Genomic DNA, 16384 nt, shown 5'->3' on the forward strand with positions numbered 1-16384 from the left:
CTTAACATCTGTTCAGGTGCAAAAATGTAGATTAACTTTTTCCTTTGCTTGTATCATTTGAAAGAAGCCCAGTGCACGCTTTTGTAAAGAGCGTAGTCAAAATATTGCAAGATTGACTTACTACAGCTGCCCCCAGAAATATTTCAGTTCCTGTTGGCCTTTATTTAGCTCTACCTCCTAAAATTAAGGTTATGATTAATTCTGAAAGTATAGTTCTTAACTGTTCAGTTTCCTCCTCTGCCCCCCGTAAAATGGCAAGATGTGCAAAACGTTTGGTACTCCTAGCTGAAGCCTGGCTATATTTAAACCTTTTCTCCCAAATTTGGAAGAAAATTAATACCTCTCACAAGTCACAGTAAACTGAACATGCAGTGTGTTTGCTTCTAAAGAAATTGATTGTTCAACAGAAAACATGCTTAGGAATGTTTTATTTTGGCATAGGAAACAATATACATGAGATTTACCCTGTTTTATAAGTTTAAAAAGGAAACGTTATCTGGATGTGTGTTACATATACAAACACTTAAGTACTTCAGTCATGAGGATAGATTTTTTTCAACCATGGCTGCATAATGTATTTTGATCCATCATATCCACTGAAATAGGCTTTCATATCAGGGTGATGTACCTAAGAAAATAATATTTTGAATTGATTAAGCAACAGAATTAACAATAAATACAATCTCATGGTACTTAAAAGAACCATTAAATTTACTACAGTTAACTATTTCTAGTGGGATTTTCCCATGTACCTTGACCTCATTTATGTTGTCGGAACAGTGGCCTTCTCAAACTGTCCAAGTTCTCTATAAGTGTTGAACACATTTCATGAGATATGTGCTAGATCTACACCAGCATTGGTGTTTTAAACTCAGCACTATTCCTTATTGAAGTAGTTGCCACTCAACTCTAGCTGGTAATCTCTTATTTATTTCAGCTGGATCAGTTTTCTAATCCAATTAGGCAGCAGGAACAGTAAAGAAGCGGTTGGGGAGACAGTGAACACACACCAAGGAGAAGGCCTTAGGTACCACAGTGTCCAGCTTGAAGATGCAAGATCCCTGCAGGGCAATCCAAGTTACATACCTTGTCGTGATGCAGAAAGCCTACAGTGAGCGGGTTATAACTGTCAACTGGGAAAGAGTTAGGACAAGTCTAAGCATTTTCTCATCAGTCTCAACTCTTCGGGAAATTATGCTGCCTACTAGGCTGCAGGAAATGCTGAGTGAGGGCAAACCACAGACCTTTTGAACTTGAGGTACAGGCATCACTCACCATTTGTAATTAATCATCTCAACTAGACAACTTTCAAATATCTGTTTTTGTGAGCTTATTACCATCAGTTCCCCTAATAATCTGTGGGGAGAATCAGCCTATCATAGAGGTGAACCAAGCGATCTGATATCCTCTAGACCAGTTTACACAAGGTAGATGTTTAAAGTGAGGTATCTGTTTCTCCCCATGCACTATAAAGGTAACTGAAGGTAGCCAGCTGACTGACATAATAAAGGTGCAATTTTAGACACATAAGTTAGAGTGACCAGAACCCAGTTTTAAATACTTAGGACACTTATCTGGGATAGCATAGCTCTTGCTCCTGAGTTCAGGTATGTTAGCTCATTTTATATTACAAGCAGTAGCTAAAACAAAAGTGAGGACTGGAGCTAAGGCTTCTGCCAAAGAGAAGAGGTAATGGTGTCACACTGTTCAGCCCCATGGATTGAGGAAGGTCCTTTACATGCAGTGGCACAGTTTCAAGAGAGACCACAGAGACTCTTCAGGCCAGCCTAACTTAAACAATTCCTTTGGGGTTTCTTCTGAAACGCAAAAGGTGCCAATTTGAATCTCATCTGTTTGACTAATCCAAGCATCTCCTGTTAGATGAATCATTCTGCTACTTGCTGTTATTTTAAATACAGGTATTGCCACTATCCACAATTTAAAAGAAGGCACCCACAATAGCACTGGATCCCTTACAAAAAGACATTTTTATGTGGCATGCATGCCTGAAGGCTGCTTTCTGGATCAGAGCCCCCGACAAGTTTAAGAATCAGGTGCATCTTGCATAAGCTAGAAATCAAAAGTTACCAAACTGTGATACACAAAACAGATTTTTTGGCTCCCAGAGAGTTTTGCAGTTAAGAAGGGAGACATTATTCAGTCTGGGCAGCAGTTGAGCAGGAGCTGTTTGAAATGCACATTTTTCAGAGTGGAATTGAGAAACCAATATACTTTGCCAAATCCAGTAGAATGAGATTAAATGTCTCTTCCAACTTTGATAGGTCAGTGAAATCCTAAAACAAAAGTCCATGTCTGCAACAGCCTGTACATAACACAAGTTGCTAAAACACTTAGAGAACTAGGCAGGTGGATACTTGGAAGCTGGCAGTACATAGGTCATTTATCATCTTCCAAAAACATACTTGAAAGCACAGCAGTAATTTATCTGCTTTCTCTATTAGTTTTCACTAATTTTGCAAAAATATACGTTATCTATTAAGCCAAAGGTCACCCAAGTTTTAAATGTACAGGATAACAAACAAGTTGCAACTGAATAAAAGATAAATACTACCTCTAATCCCATAATAATGGTTATCTCTTCCTCAGGAATATAAGCTGTAGATTTGCCAAATCCATTTGCTTTGTTAATTAGAATTCGATAGTGAGGAGTATCTTTTAGATCCTGTAAAAATAGAAGGAAAATAAATAGCTTCAAGGGGAGATGACGACCGAAGATTACATTATATAATCAGTTAACTCTCACTAGGCTTACAGAACCTAAACCTACTCAATATATACATACAGCAAGTTCATTTTTACGATCTTACCTATGTCAGTTTGGAAAATTAAATACAAAGCAATCAAAACTGTAATATGTGAAGTTATTGGCATATCTGAAACATTTTTTAAGTAAAAATTTTAATTAACCTTTTATCCCATAGATCTGGCAAGAAACTAGGTTCCATAACAATTTGTTAGTCACCCTTCTTCCTTCAGTAGCAGCAACAGAGAACAGCAGAGAGAAAGAAACAAATCCAGAACATAATATCAATCATCTCTGACAATCCCGGTCCTGATCCTGGACAGAGCTAAGGCAACTTCTATGTATATATAAAAGTCTTGCAGCCAAGAAAGGGAAAGTGTGGCTTACTATTATTTTTACAGTGCCTATGAAAACAAATCACAGGCCAGGGTCCCACCATGCTTACTACTATCCATGAACATTCCTGCCCAAGGTAACCCACCGTCTAAACACAAAAATGTGATGGATTAATACAGATAGATAAATGGAGGTTATGAAGCAGTTTGTATCGATCAACATGACAGGCAGTGGCCTCTGCTCAACAATGTAGTAAAGAACTGCAAGTCAGAGAAAGGCAAATCAAAGTTGGGCTGAAAGCCTGGCTCGTGTTCCAACAGGATTTACAAGGACCAAGCTTAGCAGTTGCCTCATAAAGGTCAGAAGGCATTTTGCATAGCTGGTGCATGTAACGTGAAAAGGCGAAGGCAAGTTAAAAAAACCCCAGAGCCACACAGTTAAACCACTTGTTATCACTGCTGAAGTTAATAACATAAAGATGAACACAAGGTCACTGGGAGAACAGAACAACATAAGGTACATAAAAAGAATCAGGACGCCTGATGGGAAATTCATGAGTGTTCAGTTGGTGACAACAATACTGAGAGGAGAAAATGAGAGGAGAGAAGAAAAGAAAGCAATGATGCAGGTGTTCTAGAAGTCAAAGATGAGTGGCAGGTAGATAAAATTACAGCGGGGAAGGAACAAAACACACAAAACAGGACTGAATGTCTGCTCCCAGCTGAACATGAATTCTCTGCTACAGGCAGAGTTTCTCATTTTTCTCATTTTCAGTTAACTAAATGATTAGTGCCTTCCTGCCACTGAAGCAGCAGGTCAGCAGTCACCCCACAGCATGTGCAGCACTGCATTACCAGACCAGCACTGTCAATAAACATTTAGCATCTGATTCTCAAATACAACAAGGACTTAGGCTAAAGAATTTCAAAAGCTTCAAGAACTCTTAACAAAAACATGCTGCTAAACAGATTTACGTTCCAAGTATCCAGATCGCCAAAAACATTGCTTTCTAACTGAAATTGATTAAACACAAAGGATTACTTGCATTTCTTAGGTGCAATGAAGATGTTACTAACTATATCTACATTGGATGTTCAGATGTAAGATTTAACAGCCTGTCAACTTCAGTAATACACCAAGAGAAATCCATTCAAACATTATAGGTTGACGCTGCTACTTTAAATACAACACTGTGTATTAAAAGTGAGTGATTTTAATTTGAGATGTGTCCAGTACAACCCTGACCAGTGAAGCTTAATGCATCAGTGGTGCAAAAGCAAAGCTCTACTGGGACAACAGTGCAGAAGAAGCAGAGATATCGCTCAGCTGCACAGGTGCTATGGGACTATAAATATTTTCCATTAGGTCAGCAGGAAGTCTGTCTGTAAGAGTGTTTCTGAACCTTTTTCTAGGCCGAGTCATTCTGTGTATGTATTAATAGAGTTTAATATATTCAAACCTGTTTTGCTGGAGGATAGTTGTGTTGTAGCCATTCTTCTGGAGCTTTAGCTTTTACATCCCATCCAACAATGACTCCCGAGTAGCCAAATCTTTTGTGAACAATTACCTGTCCCACACTGAACTGAATATATTGAGGCTTTGGACTGTGAACATGAGTTGATTCTAGTTTAACAAAGAAAGAGACTTAGCAAGGATAAGTGTTTGATCAAGTATATTAAACATTTAAACAGACATTCTCCTGACTTCCACCAAAAGTGACAGATTAACAGGCAAAGTAAACAAGGGCACAGGTACTTTGGTCCCTATTCCCCACTCCACGCCGCCCAAATTTTTACTATGATATTTGACAAAGCAACATCCACCAAGGAATGTATTTTTTCTATTTGTATGCCTTTGATATAACATAGGGGTCTTAACAGAAGTTTGGAAAGGATAAACACATGTATATGTTGACAATTACTTAAGCCTTACATAGAATATTTTATAGTGCTCAACTGATTTTGTCGTTAGTTTTTTTCCAGTTCAGGTCACAGAATTCTACAATTCAGTCTGACTCTGTGGAATTTCTTTCCAGGAGCAGACTGATCAACTGTTTCTTTTCATGAAGCCGATCTGAATCAGTTCATCTCAATCAAGTGAAAGCTATACCACTGCTTCCTACATCAATACAAAACCGGCACACTCATATCTATTCAATAAAATAGATACATACATATATATAACAATATATCATATTGGTACTGTTACACAACACAGGGTGAAAAGATCTTGGATTTTAGATTTCTGTTTTGCTTACTGAACATTATCAATAATGCTCAGAGAGGCAGGGAAAAAAAAATACTACCATTCACAAAGCAAGTACAGAAATCCCCACAGAAGATCTTAGAGAAGACAATATCAGAAAAAAATCCAAAAGGATTACAAAGATTCCAATACCTGCAAAATAAGAATGGGTTTCTGCTTCATTGTCACCCATTTTAGTTTTCTTTTCTCCATGGTACCAACTCCTAAAATGCAAAATGAATAATCCAACATTCAAACAAGTTCTTTAGAAACTGAGTTTTGGCATAGTCATCCTTCTGATTGTTACTATCTATCTTAAGCATTTGTCTGAATAGAGATATACTGCAAAGCCTTTGATACAGAGTTCCTCACGATTTGAAGCTCAAATTGAATGAGAGTTTTACATTAAAACTGCTTTTAATGAATACACAAGATAAAGGAATTTGTTCCAACAGAAGAATAAGAATCTAATTTATTTGGATATGTAACTCTTCAGGTGCATCATAATTTTTATATCAGAGGAAACCCATTTATTTTCTATAGGTGAGCAAATATTATTCTGAACTTGTACAGAGTGATTCTTCAGTGTCTTTTGTAAATTCTGTTGTGAATTCTTTAAAGATTAGTTAACGTTGGTATGGACAAGGTGTCTGGCAATGAGTCCCAGCTTAAGGCTGCAGTAAATGTAACTTCTCCTTCTGCACTAGGCTGAATTTCATGTGAATTTAAACGGGAAGGGCTAGGGGAGGGACATCATATAAAGGGGTAATGGTTTTAATTGCCATTGTGAAAAAGACAAAGCATACAGAAACAATGACAAATTTGATATGTAGGGGGGAGCTTTCAAATATTCCTTCTGCTGGAAATGTAACAGGAGTAGGCTGTGAACAAATGTATTTGGGTTAACATTTGCCATCCATACCAGTCAGCAACCTGTTGGTGCCAAAGAACTACAGGTTGTCCTAGTCTCCTTCCTCTTTTATGGTGTTCACCACCTTCCCTCTTTCAGTCTTACACCCTTCACCCTGCCTGGAAGAAAGTAAGAGCAGGTTCCACAACTTTGCAAACAATACTGTTTTTATAAACTCTTGGTTTAGCTCAAATCTGTAAGAAAATTTAAGGTTGACAAATACAGGAACAGGAATGGGCAAATATCCTGATTTGTCAGATTGCACTATAGAAAACAGCAGCTAATATAGTAGGTTTGGAAGGTCTTAAATGTCAACATGTTTTTAGGATAACCAGTTCTTTATAACATAAGATGACACAAGCAGTTCCAAAGGATCATTTCGTCTTTGAAGGCTTTATCTTTAGATACACCTAGAGCTTTCCACAAAGTTGCAAAGCAATTGATGGTGAACTTAAGAAATGCATAATTTCTGTTTCCATCCATATACCATTCCCCCAGGCTTTCCTGGGGGCAAAACTAACTCTGAATCTTCCACAGTTCAGAGAACTTGACATCCTTGATTATTGTTCATGGATCAGTGATAAAGGATCTTTGAAGGTCCAGACAAGGTAAAATCTTTGGATTATTTCTACTGTGCAGTAATTAAAACTCACAAACAAGCCTTTTAACCTCCCCAAACATGTGCAAGCAACAGTCTTCTTAAATTAAAATGGCGTATATATAAATGGATATAATCCGACTTTTTGTAGAACAGTTCACTGCCATATGTCCAATAATCAAGTTTCCCCTTCTTCCTAAACCCACAGATTTCCCGTCTGCATTTTCTAATTCAATTTCAAATTTTCTTGAACTACCATATGAGGATAAATTGTCCATCCCATGTTGTAGGATCTGATCCTACAATCATGTAGCTGCTTACAATCATTAATATTGTTAGTTCTCCTGACTTCATGGCCACATAAATTTAAAGTAGAGGATAACATGGATAGAATGACTGCCATGATTTTTATTCAGTTTTACATGGAGTTCAGATTGCATGTTTGTGCAGACTATAGGCAAAAGGTTTTCCTAAAACCGGTAGAAAGTTCCAAATCAATGTCAACAAGGGAATAAGAGACATCTGCCCTTTGTTATTCATTTCATCCCTACAGCATAACTTCCTGTTAAAAAAAGGCCACATCTGAAAGGTATTCTTACATGTAGACAGTATGTAACATCCTACCTTGTCTTTGACAGCCACAGTTTTAAACAATCTGTCCACGCATCCAGACTCAAGTGAGATTTTGTAAAGCTGCTCCAAGAGGCAATTATCCTTTAGTAGTAAAAATAATCATCACGTCATTTTAGAAGCCTTCTATAATATTTGTATATATTTTTGTTTAATATGTAAACTTTGCTTCTGTAGCAAATAGGAAAAAAAGTCAGTTGCCAGGAACAATTTCTCCTCAAAATTAATATCTAAACTGCAAATTAATATATGTTCAATAGTCACTTGTACCAGTAAACCCTATGTAAATTTTGGAAAATGCCATTTTTCGTGACAAGGTTACTTGCTTTCTGTACTCAGACCACAGGAATTGCTAAATTGCATCAGATTCTGCAGTTTCAGCTTGAGAATAGCAAGCATGAGACATTTCAAAAATGGGGCACATAATCTGTTAAAAAATAGCTTAAACATTTTTGCATAAATCTAAAGGGTTAGTAGTTGACTCATGCCATGAAATCTGAAAATTATTTAAATCTGGGTCTTTATGCACAAAGCTAGATTTAGTTGTTTTTTTTTTTTTCATCAGGCCAATCTATTGCTCTCATTATTTACTATATTTGAGTTCTACAGATGAACCACACAACCAATGCACTACACAGGCTGCACTGTTAAAAACAAGTCATATAAGTCTCTCTTTACATTTTTCACCTTCAATATACCAACATTTGCCAGTGACCAATGCTATCAGATATTGGACCTGATAAACTATTCTCTGCTTTACATTTGGAGATAGATGCGTGCGACACTGTCAATACATAGCTTCTTAGTTCATATATTAACACAAAATGGCACTACTTAACTCTATCATTATGCGTGCCTGACGTAATTTACTATGCATTAATTTTTGCTGGTTAAGACTCTGTACTGAATCACACTACGCAAGAAAATCTGTTCTAACAGTAACAGTCAAAAGGTCATGGAAAGTTAGAAATAGTCTTACTAATCAAACACTTCATTTTCCGCTTTTTAAAGGCACATACCCCATAGTAACATATATTGTAATGTCCGAAAGCAGAATGAGTTTAAGGCACAGTCGTGCACTCACACAGATTATACACAGATTTTCTACGTGAAGGAAACAGGTTGTTATTCACATTTTGAAGGACATCTTTAAACAACTAAATATACTCATATTAAGCCACAAAAATGTCTGAGGTATGATTTGAATGTTGTTTTCATGTAGTGTGTTCCACCCACACTCCAACTTTCCAGGACAAAGTGTCACTGGGGATGAGAAAGAGAGCTCTTTTACAAATAAGTACAGTAGGGAAGGAGAGACTTACAACCTTTCTGTTATTTGGATGCGTTGAGCGGAGTCCGTCCCGTACCACTGGGATATGAAATATTGTGCAGGAAGCGCAGACAGGAGCATGCAGATCTGCAGAGCTGCAGCTGCATTGATGTGAGGCATTCCCCAACAGGAGGTTTCTCCAAAGATATTCCCTGCTCTCTACTCTGGAAAAGAGGAAGGAAGAAAATAAAAAAAGAAACAAAAAATGTAGCAGTCAGCTCTGCTAGCTGTGTAGTAGTTATAAGTTTCCTTCAGATTGTTTTGCTGGTTCACAAGGTAACACAATCTGTACACACACATTTCAGTTGCATCAAGAGCACATCTAAATTAGGTCAAGCTGAAATAAATTGGAGGCTACTTATAAAAAATAATAGAAAACTAAAGTAGACTGCTTCACAAGACAAAGAAAATTAAAACCTCGTTAAGAGTTATACCGACATCTCTACCATCTGGAAATACATAAATAAATAAATACAGGAACCGGGAAGCTGCATGGTTGTCCAACGTGAAATAAAAGGTTGTTCTCCATGAACAAAATTCATTGCACTGCTTTATCATCTAATGAAGTGTATTAAACATCTGACACATCAGATTAATGGCCTCAAGAAAAAATCTATTTAGATGCAGGTATTATTGCGCATTTGACAGAACTGAGGGGTTTTCCTTTCAGATCACTGGCATGCATAGTATCATACCAAGATGATAACGTGTGCTACAGTCTCATCACTAGACTAGGAAAGGATGTGACATCTCTATTCATTACACAGGCACCTGCCACAGCTTACCAATACCTTACAATATTTCCGACTCTTCAAATTAAGATACCTTCAGATGAGGAGGACATTTACTCTCTTTTTAAATCGGTGAGGATTTTTCAAATCAGGACTAGAATGTGCTGAAATCTGAGCTTTTTATCTTTTACACAAGCGTTCTCAGAGTGCACAGGTTCACTACAACCTCCAAAGAGTCACCTCCATCCACTCTCCATTCTGTCTCTTTAGTCTCCAGTAGCGGCTTTTCACAGCCACCACTCTCTAGCAGAGCGCTCAGCTGGCAAGCACAGCAAATTGTTTCAGTCATATCTGAATTACTTCTAGTTCTTGCTGTCTAATTTATGTCATTTACGTAGTAATTTGGGTTAGTGTAATACATCCAGTACACATGTACATGGGAAGTTAGATTTATGAAAAGTGCCTAGCAAAGGTAGTCGAGATCACAAAATAATGCTGAAGGAGGTCCAAAGAATGTTGTAAGACCCATGAAAACTTGTGTGTGTGTGTGTGATAAACAATTACCAGAAATGGCATTTTTCACTTCTGCATTACACAGAATCACAGAATATTAAGGATTGGAACGGACCACTTAAGATCATCTAGTCCAATCCTCCTGCTGGAGCAGGAACACCTAGATGAGGTTACACAGGAATGTGTCCAGGCGGGTTTTGAATGTCTCCAGAGAAGGAGGCTCCACAACCCCCCTGGGCAGCCTGTTCCAGTGCTCTGGCACCCTCATTGTGAAGAAGTTTCTTCTCAAATTTAAGTGGAACCTCCTGTGTTCCAGTTTGTACCCTCTGCCCCTTGTCCTATCATTGGTTGTCACCAAGAAGAGCCTGGCTCCATCCTCCTGACACTCACCCTTTACATATTTCTAAACATGAGTGAGGTCATCCCTCAGTCTCCTCCAAGCTAACGAGCCCCAGCTCCCTCAGCCTTTCCTCATAAGGGAGATGCTCCACTCCCTTGATCATCTTCGTTACCCTACGCTGGACCCTCTCCAGCAGTTCCCTGTCCTTCTTGAACTGAGGGGCCCAGAACTGGACACAATACATTACCTGATTTAGAGCCAACAGCAGAGAAAAAAAATCTCCTAATTTCAGACACTATCAGTAGTTGTACACCTAAATTACCTCCTTACTCATGTACATCTTGAGGGGAGAGGAAGAGTCACGTAATCAGTTAACAAAAGTGCCACCCGCACGGGCTGGGCTGGAGAGCCGGACAGGCCCTGGCGGCGCTCACACCGCATGGCTCCTGCCGCTGCGGGTCCTCTTCCTGCTTCTAAAAGCAGCTTTTTGAGCAGCTGGATCCACCAGAGGGAACGGAGAGATGGCCTGGGCCAAAGCTGGAAACCCACGGAATCACAATGCTCTTGCGTGTGTTCTGAAGCACCTGGAGACACGTGGGATGGAGCTGTGCCCGCAGCCCCGCGCTCGGGCTGGCCGCAGCCCCTGTGCCGGTAGTTCTGCCCCAGTCCCGGGGCTCAGCGGTACGAAGCCGAGAGGCGGGCAGGTGAGGCGGGCTCTGAGGGACAAGCCCCGCAGCCCTCGCCCCCGCGGCTGCCGGGAGCCGGGGTAGGCAGGTGTCGGTGCCATCCCGCAACCCTCCCTCCCTCCCCTCCCGGCCCACCGCCGGCGCAGACAGCCCCTCACCCGGCGGTGGCTTCACCCGGCGGTCCCGCTCTTCGGATCTCCGGGCGGCAGCAGGTGCCGGGCCCGCCCCGCCGCGGCCGCCCAGGGGCTGAGCTCCCAGGTTGGGGCGGCGTGGGGCGGGGCGGGGCGGGGCGCGGCGCGAGCTGCCGGCGGCGCGTGGCGGCAGGTAGCGCCGTGAGGAGCGGGCGGACATCTTGTGAGGCCTGAAGTGAACCCGGAGCGGTGAACTCTTCTGCCCGACGCCCGGGTGAAGGCTCCGGGGAGACCTTATAGCAGCCTTCCAGTACAAGGGCATGCAGTAATGGTGGGTGTCACGAGGATGGAGCCAGGTTCTTCTTGGTGACAACCAATGATAGGACAAGGGGTAATGGGTTCAAACTGGAACACGGGAGGTTCCACTTAAATATGAGAAGAAACTTCCTCACAGTGAGGGTAACAGACACTGGAACAGGCTGCCCAGGGGGGTTGTGGAGCCTCCTTCTCTGGAGACATTCAAAACCCACCTGGACACGTTCCTGTGTAACCTCACCTAAGCGTTCCTGCTCCAGTAGGGGGATTGGACTGGATGATCTTTTGAGGTCCCTTCCAACCCCTAACGTTCTGTGATAATAAGAGAAGTGGTAATGGCTTTAAACTGAAAAGAAGGTGTATAAGGAAGAAATTCTTGGCCATGAGAGTGATGAGACACTGGAAGAGGTTGCTCAGAGAAGTTGTGGGTGCCCGATCCCTTACGGCTTTCAGGGCCAGGCTCGTTGTGGCTTTGAGTAACCTGGTTGGGTGGAAGGTGTCCCTGGCCGTGGGCTTTAAGGTCCCTTCCAACCCAAACCATTCTGTGATTCTCTCAGAGTGGCAGTCATCTTCCCCTTGCAGGAAAGGGTTCTCAGATTGGATCAGATCAGGGTTTTCCCATTCTCAGAATGCAACAAAAGAAAGACCTGAGGGTTTGCACTATCCCCATCTGTGAAAAACTTTAATGTTCTTTGCAGCTGAATTTCACACAAGTTTAACCAGATACGTTTGCATATGACAGCACATACTAGCACCAGACATTTTGTAGTAACTTAAATGGACTCTTCTCTAACCCCCAAAATGGAGACACACACAACACGCACCCCCTGCAAGGAGAGGAAGGCATCAGTGGTCAGAGCTGCTTGTGGCATGAGCAGACTCAAACTGAGCTCTCATTCTTTAACAGAACACCACAAAGGCAGGGCTGAAAAGTCCCTAAAAGCGAGGGCAGCTTCGGTGTCAGGGGCACAAGAAACAACTATAAAAGTGATTGTGCCTCATCGCCCCCTACCGACACTTAGGCTCCTAGAGTCCTGGACTTGGATAGGACCAGCTGCAACACCACTGTACTAGGATCTCTTTAAGGAAGTAAAACTCCTTAAAGGACTTTTAGTTCCAAAATATCTTGATTTATTAGAATACTAGAAGGAAAAAAAAAATCAGAAGAATTTTCCTGAGGTATGAAGGGAACATCACATCAAATGCTCAGAAAGCAGATTTATTTTTTTTAAATGTTTCAAACAGCTAGGGGGGGAATGATACATGTCAAGAGCAACCATCCGTTTGGGGTGCTCCGAGTTGGGGGAAGATCCCAAGTTTAGGGAACTATTTCTTAGAGAATTACATAAATCTTCTTGCATACATAAAACCTCAGGGTTTCCACCATTCTTTTTCTCCATGCAGAAGCAAGAATTTCCAGATGTACAAAAGAACCCAATTTCTCTTACTTGATAAGAAAGGCATATTTTCACAGAACTGTGAAACAACTGCAATTACCAAGCTATAGAAAACTAAGAAAACTGTTTTATTTCCTGTAAAAATTCAAAACAGCCTCTTCCATGAAGACAGGGTTCTCCATAAGCCTGGCAGAATCAAGTCAAACACACAGAAAGTGGAATTCTCAACAGGTCTGTGAAACCTGGATAAAAGAACTGCTGCTCAGCAAACTGCCTTCCCGCCACGAGGCTTCCCTGACAACAACCACCTCTTCAGGCAGAGAGAGGAGGCTTAACAGGGAACTAAGGGCACTAAGACAAGTGCAAAAATAATGTCCAAAGCTCAAAAGGAGTTTTATAAGAATGTAAGTTTTGTAAAAAGTCTAGGCACACTGCTATACAGACTTGAAGCATTTTCTTGGAACATTTCCAAAGCCAGAGAAAAATTACAACTTGATAAATTAGCAGGTAAGAAAAAAACCCTTCCCATAAGACAATTTCAGATGATCTACCTTTCTTAAGACAAAGCTCATATAAGTTTTCTAATAATTTTCCTAAATAATTTAAACTCTCATTTCCTGTATAACTTTATCTATCAGAAGAGTTTAGTATTAACACACATTTTAGAACCTCAAACCTTTTGCAACCACCACACAGAATAAAGCTTTGAGTGCTAGATTTGTAATCCTTCCCAATGTACTTGTGCATTCAGATAAACTGATGTCACCGAAGGACAGCAGTAGCACAGAGTGCACACACACCTCGCTCTTCACGTTGAGATTCTTGTTGGGCAAAAATTTGCATTCTATTGAAAGATGCTGGCATGATCACTAATTAAAGAGTTCCTCTGTTTAAATTGATTTTGTTCTGTAAATGTCCTTATGATAATATCTTGGTGAATGGGAAGCTTTCAACAACTGTATTACCTTTTTTAGCAGTTCGTGGCAGCTTGACCCACCCTGCTTCATAAGAAAGCAAATTCCAGTTTTAAATTAGGGTGCTGAAACATGGGAAAAAAACCCACTAAATTTCTCCACTGTAGGACACAAATCAAGTAATTCTTTCTAATTCCTACTGTTTTAGTCATATTCTAAACTAGCTTTACATATTAAGAGACAGTCTTTCTTATTTTGCGTATCCTTGTTCAAAGCCAAATTCAGAGACCTGAAACAAAGCACAGGTTAACAGATAAGGCTGTCTGGTCCTTGAATACTAACTAATATGTAGCTTGAACTCAGTATATTCAGGAATATGCCTCTGCAGAAATTTGGTGCTGAATGAATTGATTACCTGCCTCTGCTCGTTTCCTCTCTCATTTTTTTTTTCCTCTCCACTGATGTGCCTACAAACTAAAGCAATATGAGAGGCAGATATGACCAATTTTAGGTAAAACCTCCCTATTTCTGAGAAAAAGAAGCATGAAGGAAACTTGTATGACTGTTATTGGATTAGAAATTGCTTTCCTTAATTCACTACCCTGTCCTCCCTTCAGCGTGCACACAGATTTCAAAGTACAAGAGAGGATTCATAAATCCTCACTACCCTCCAGTAAAAGGGTCAATTAAGCCTCTTGTGAAGTTATCTAACACAAGATTTCTCAGAGCTAGAAAAACAACCTGATATTTTGGGCTTTGAGTTTTGTGTCCACATGACTAAAATGCACAAAAATTATATTTTGCATGCTAACTTTGTGTACAGTAACTCAATCATATGCTATTTGAATTCCAGTCACCTACTATGTTGATTGCTGCTTTTAGTTCTCTGGCACTTACTTTACTTTCACATGTGCTTCAAATAGAAACATTGATTAGTTTTTAAAGCGATTACACTTTGCCCATTTGTCTTTGGGAAAAATGACGGAGACACTCTTCTGTGAAGCTCATATTAATTGCTAGAGCAGGAAAGAATACAGGTTTTGGTTCAAGAACTTTTCACTTTGAAAACAAAATGATCAGCTTCAATGATCGTACATAATTTCCTTCATTTAATAAGCATTATGATCTAACAGGCATAGCTGGTATTAACAAGACAATGAACCATTAGTAGCGGCACAGTCAGCATTGAGCTGTCACATACCAACGTTTCACAGCATCTGTTAATCCTAAGTAAACTCTTGATTCCTGCTCAAAGTAATATAACCACCATAGGTTTCAAAAGGACACCTGTCACACAAGTGAAGAGAGAACTGGGATATGATTGTATTTTAAGGATTCTGTACAGAATTACACAGAAAAAGACCTTTTAAAAAGAAAGACTGTAGACTTTTTATAAAATCTCCTTTAGAAGAAACAAACAAAAAACCCCAGAACAGCTTAAGACTGCTCACAGTAGCAGAACTACAACCCTAGGCCTATGGTGGCTTGTTTTTGGAAGAGCACACCACTATTATTACAACACTGTAGTAGTGAAGATGCACATAGCATAAAACTCCCGCCTTCAATACTTACCAGCAACATGGAAGCGTGCTGTATTTTCAGTATCCTAAAATTATTTCTCTCCAAGCAGAACATGCCAATTACTAAAACCCACACAGATACGTCAGACAACAGAGGCTTTTCCTCATATGCTGAAACAAGTGTTGCTTTTGTCACAGACCCCATGGTGGACATGTCTGGAAAGCTACAGAGAACGTGGTTTGATCTGCTGCGACCATTCCCCGTGGCTCAGCAGGAGACATAGCTGAGAGGTGAGTCACTTCTTCCTTAGGATTTCAGGTAAGGTACTTAAGGATGAGAAGATCATGTGATAAAAGTAGTAACAGGTGAAATTAAACAGAATCCACACGGTGCAGTATTTGAAATACCAAACATTTCTTTTGTCTCACATATTTGGAGCAGAAACATGTAGATTTAAACAAACCAACCCTGCAGCACCAGGAAACAAAATACATCCCATATTGACTTTCCTGTGCATCACCTGTCTAGGGCAACTAGAGCTGAGGCCAGTACCCTGCATGCAGGAAGAAGAGGGACTTCTCTCTGCTTGGTTGGTTTAAGCTTCTTCTGGAGTTGCTGGGAAGCAAATTTCCAGAGAGATTGGATGTAGCTCTGGAACAAACAGCTGTCACCTGAACAGAGATGACTCCTTGGAGGATGAGGGGTACCCTGCTGCGCGTGCAAAAGTGAGATAAGGGGACTGGTAACACGGCATCTTCAGTGCCAGAAGCTACTGCTTCTATGTTGCCTCCAGAACTGTAGTTTTTAGTGAAAAATCCTACAAAACAGCAAATTTTGATCTCTATCAGAGTGTGCTTTGGCTGTCATTTTGTCTGCTCCCACATAAGACACTATACCATACGCTGCTATACCATATTCCACAAGGAATCAAAACAAGCTGATTTTAGGCTGTTTTGAAGAGCACACAAGGAATTGTCCCATAACACAGTAAATCACTAGATAGAAACAAACACTGTTGGACAGC

At 40.3% G+C, this 16384-nt stretch overlaps 1 protein-coding gene across 4 annotated transcripts; it reads right to left on the minus strand.

Annotated features, from left to right (window-relative positions):
* Positions 1-411: 411 nt before the first annotated feature.
* LOC102098481 (F-box only protein 21) lies at positions 412-11372 on the minus strand. 4 transcript variants are annotated; one of them, XM_065056366.1, is made up of 7 exons: positions 11241-11372; positions 8808-8976; positions 7477-7566; positions 5498-5568; positions 4560-4723; positions 2573-2683; positions 412-628 (listed from the first exon to the last, which is right to left on the minus strand). In XM_065056366.1, the coding sequence occupies exons 2-7, from the start codon at positions 8930-8932 to the stop codon at positions 533-535; spliced, it is 657 nt and encodes a 218-aa protein (XP_064912438.1). In that variant the 5' UTR covers positions 8933-8976; positions 11241-11372; the 3' UTR covers positions 412-532. The 4 variants fall into 4 exon arrangements, with proteins under 4 accessions (XP_064912438.1, XP_064912436.1, XP_064912439.1 ...); XM_065056364.1 differs by having other exon boundaries at positions 8805-8976; XM_065056367.1 differs by having other exon boundaries at positions 8808-8971; positions 11241-11352.
* Between the last annotated feature and the right edge of the window lie 5012 nt (positions 11373-16384).

Source organism: Columba livia, chromosome 3 (genome assembly GCF_036013475.1).
Source record: "Columba livia isolate bColLiv1 breed racing homer chromosome 3, bColLiv1.pat.W.v2, whole genome shotgun sequence".
Taxonomy (NCBI): Eukaryota; Metazoa; Chordata; class Aves; order Columbiformes; family Columbidae; genus Columba; species Columba livia.

Excerpts from the sequence above, each read along its gene's own strand:
- LOC102098481 (XM_065056364.1), bottom strand. The coding sequence starts at position 8,932 with ATGCCTCACATCAATGCAGCTGCAGCTCTGCAGATCTGCATGCTCCTG. Across the intron at positions 7,567-8,804 it reads ATCCAAATAACAGAAAGGTT|GATAATTGCCTCTTGGAGCA; the intron begins GTAAGTCTCTCC and ends TTACTACTAAAG. Across the intron at positions 4,724-5,497 it reads AACCCATTCTTATTTTGCAG|AATCAACTCATGTTCACAGT; the intron begins GTATTGGAATCT and ends TTGTTAAACTAG.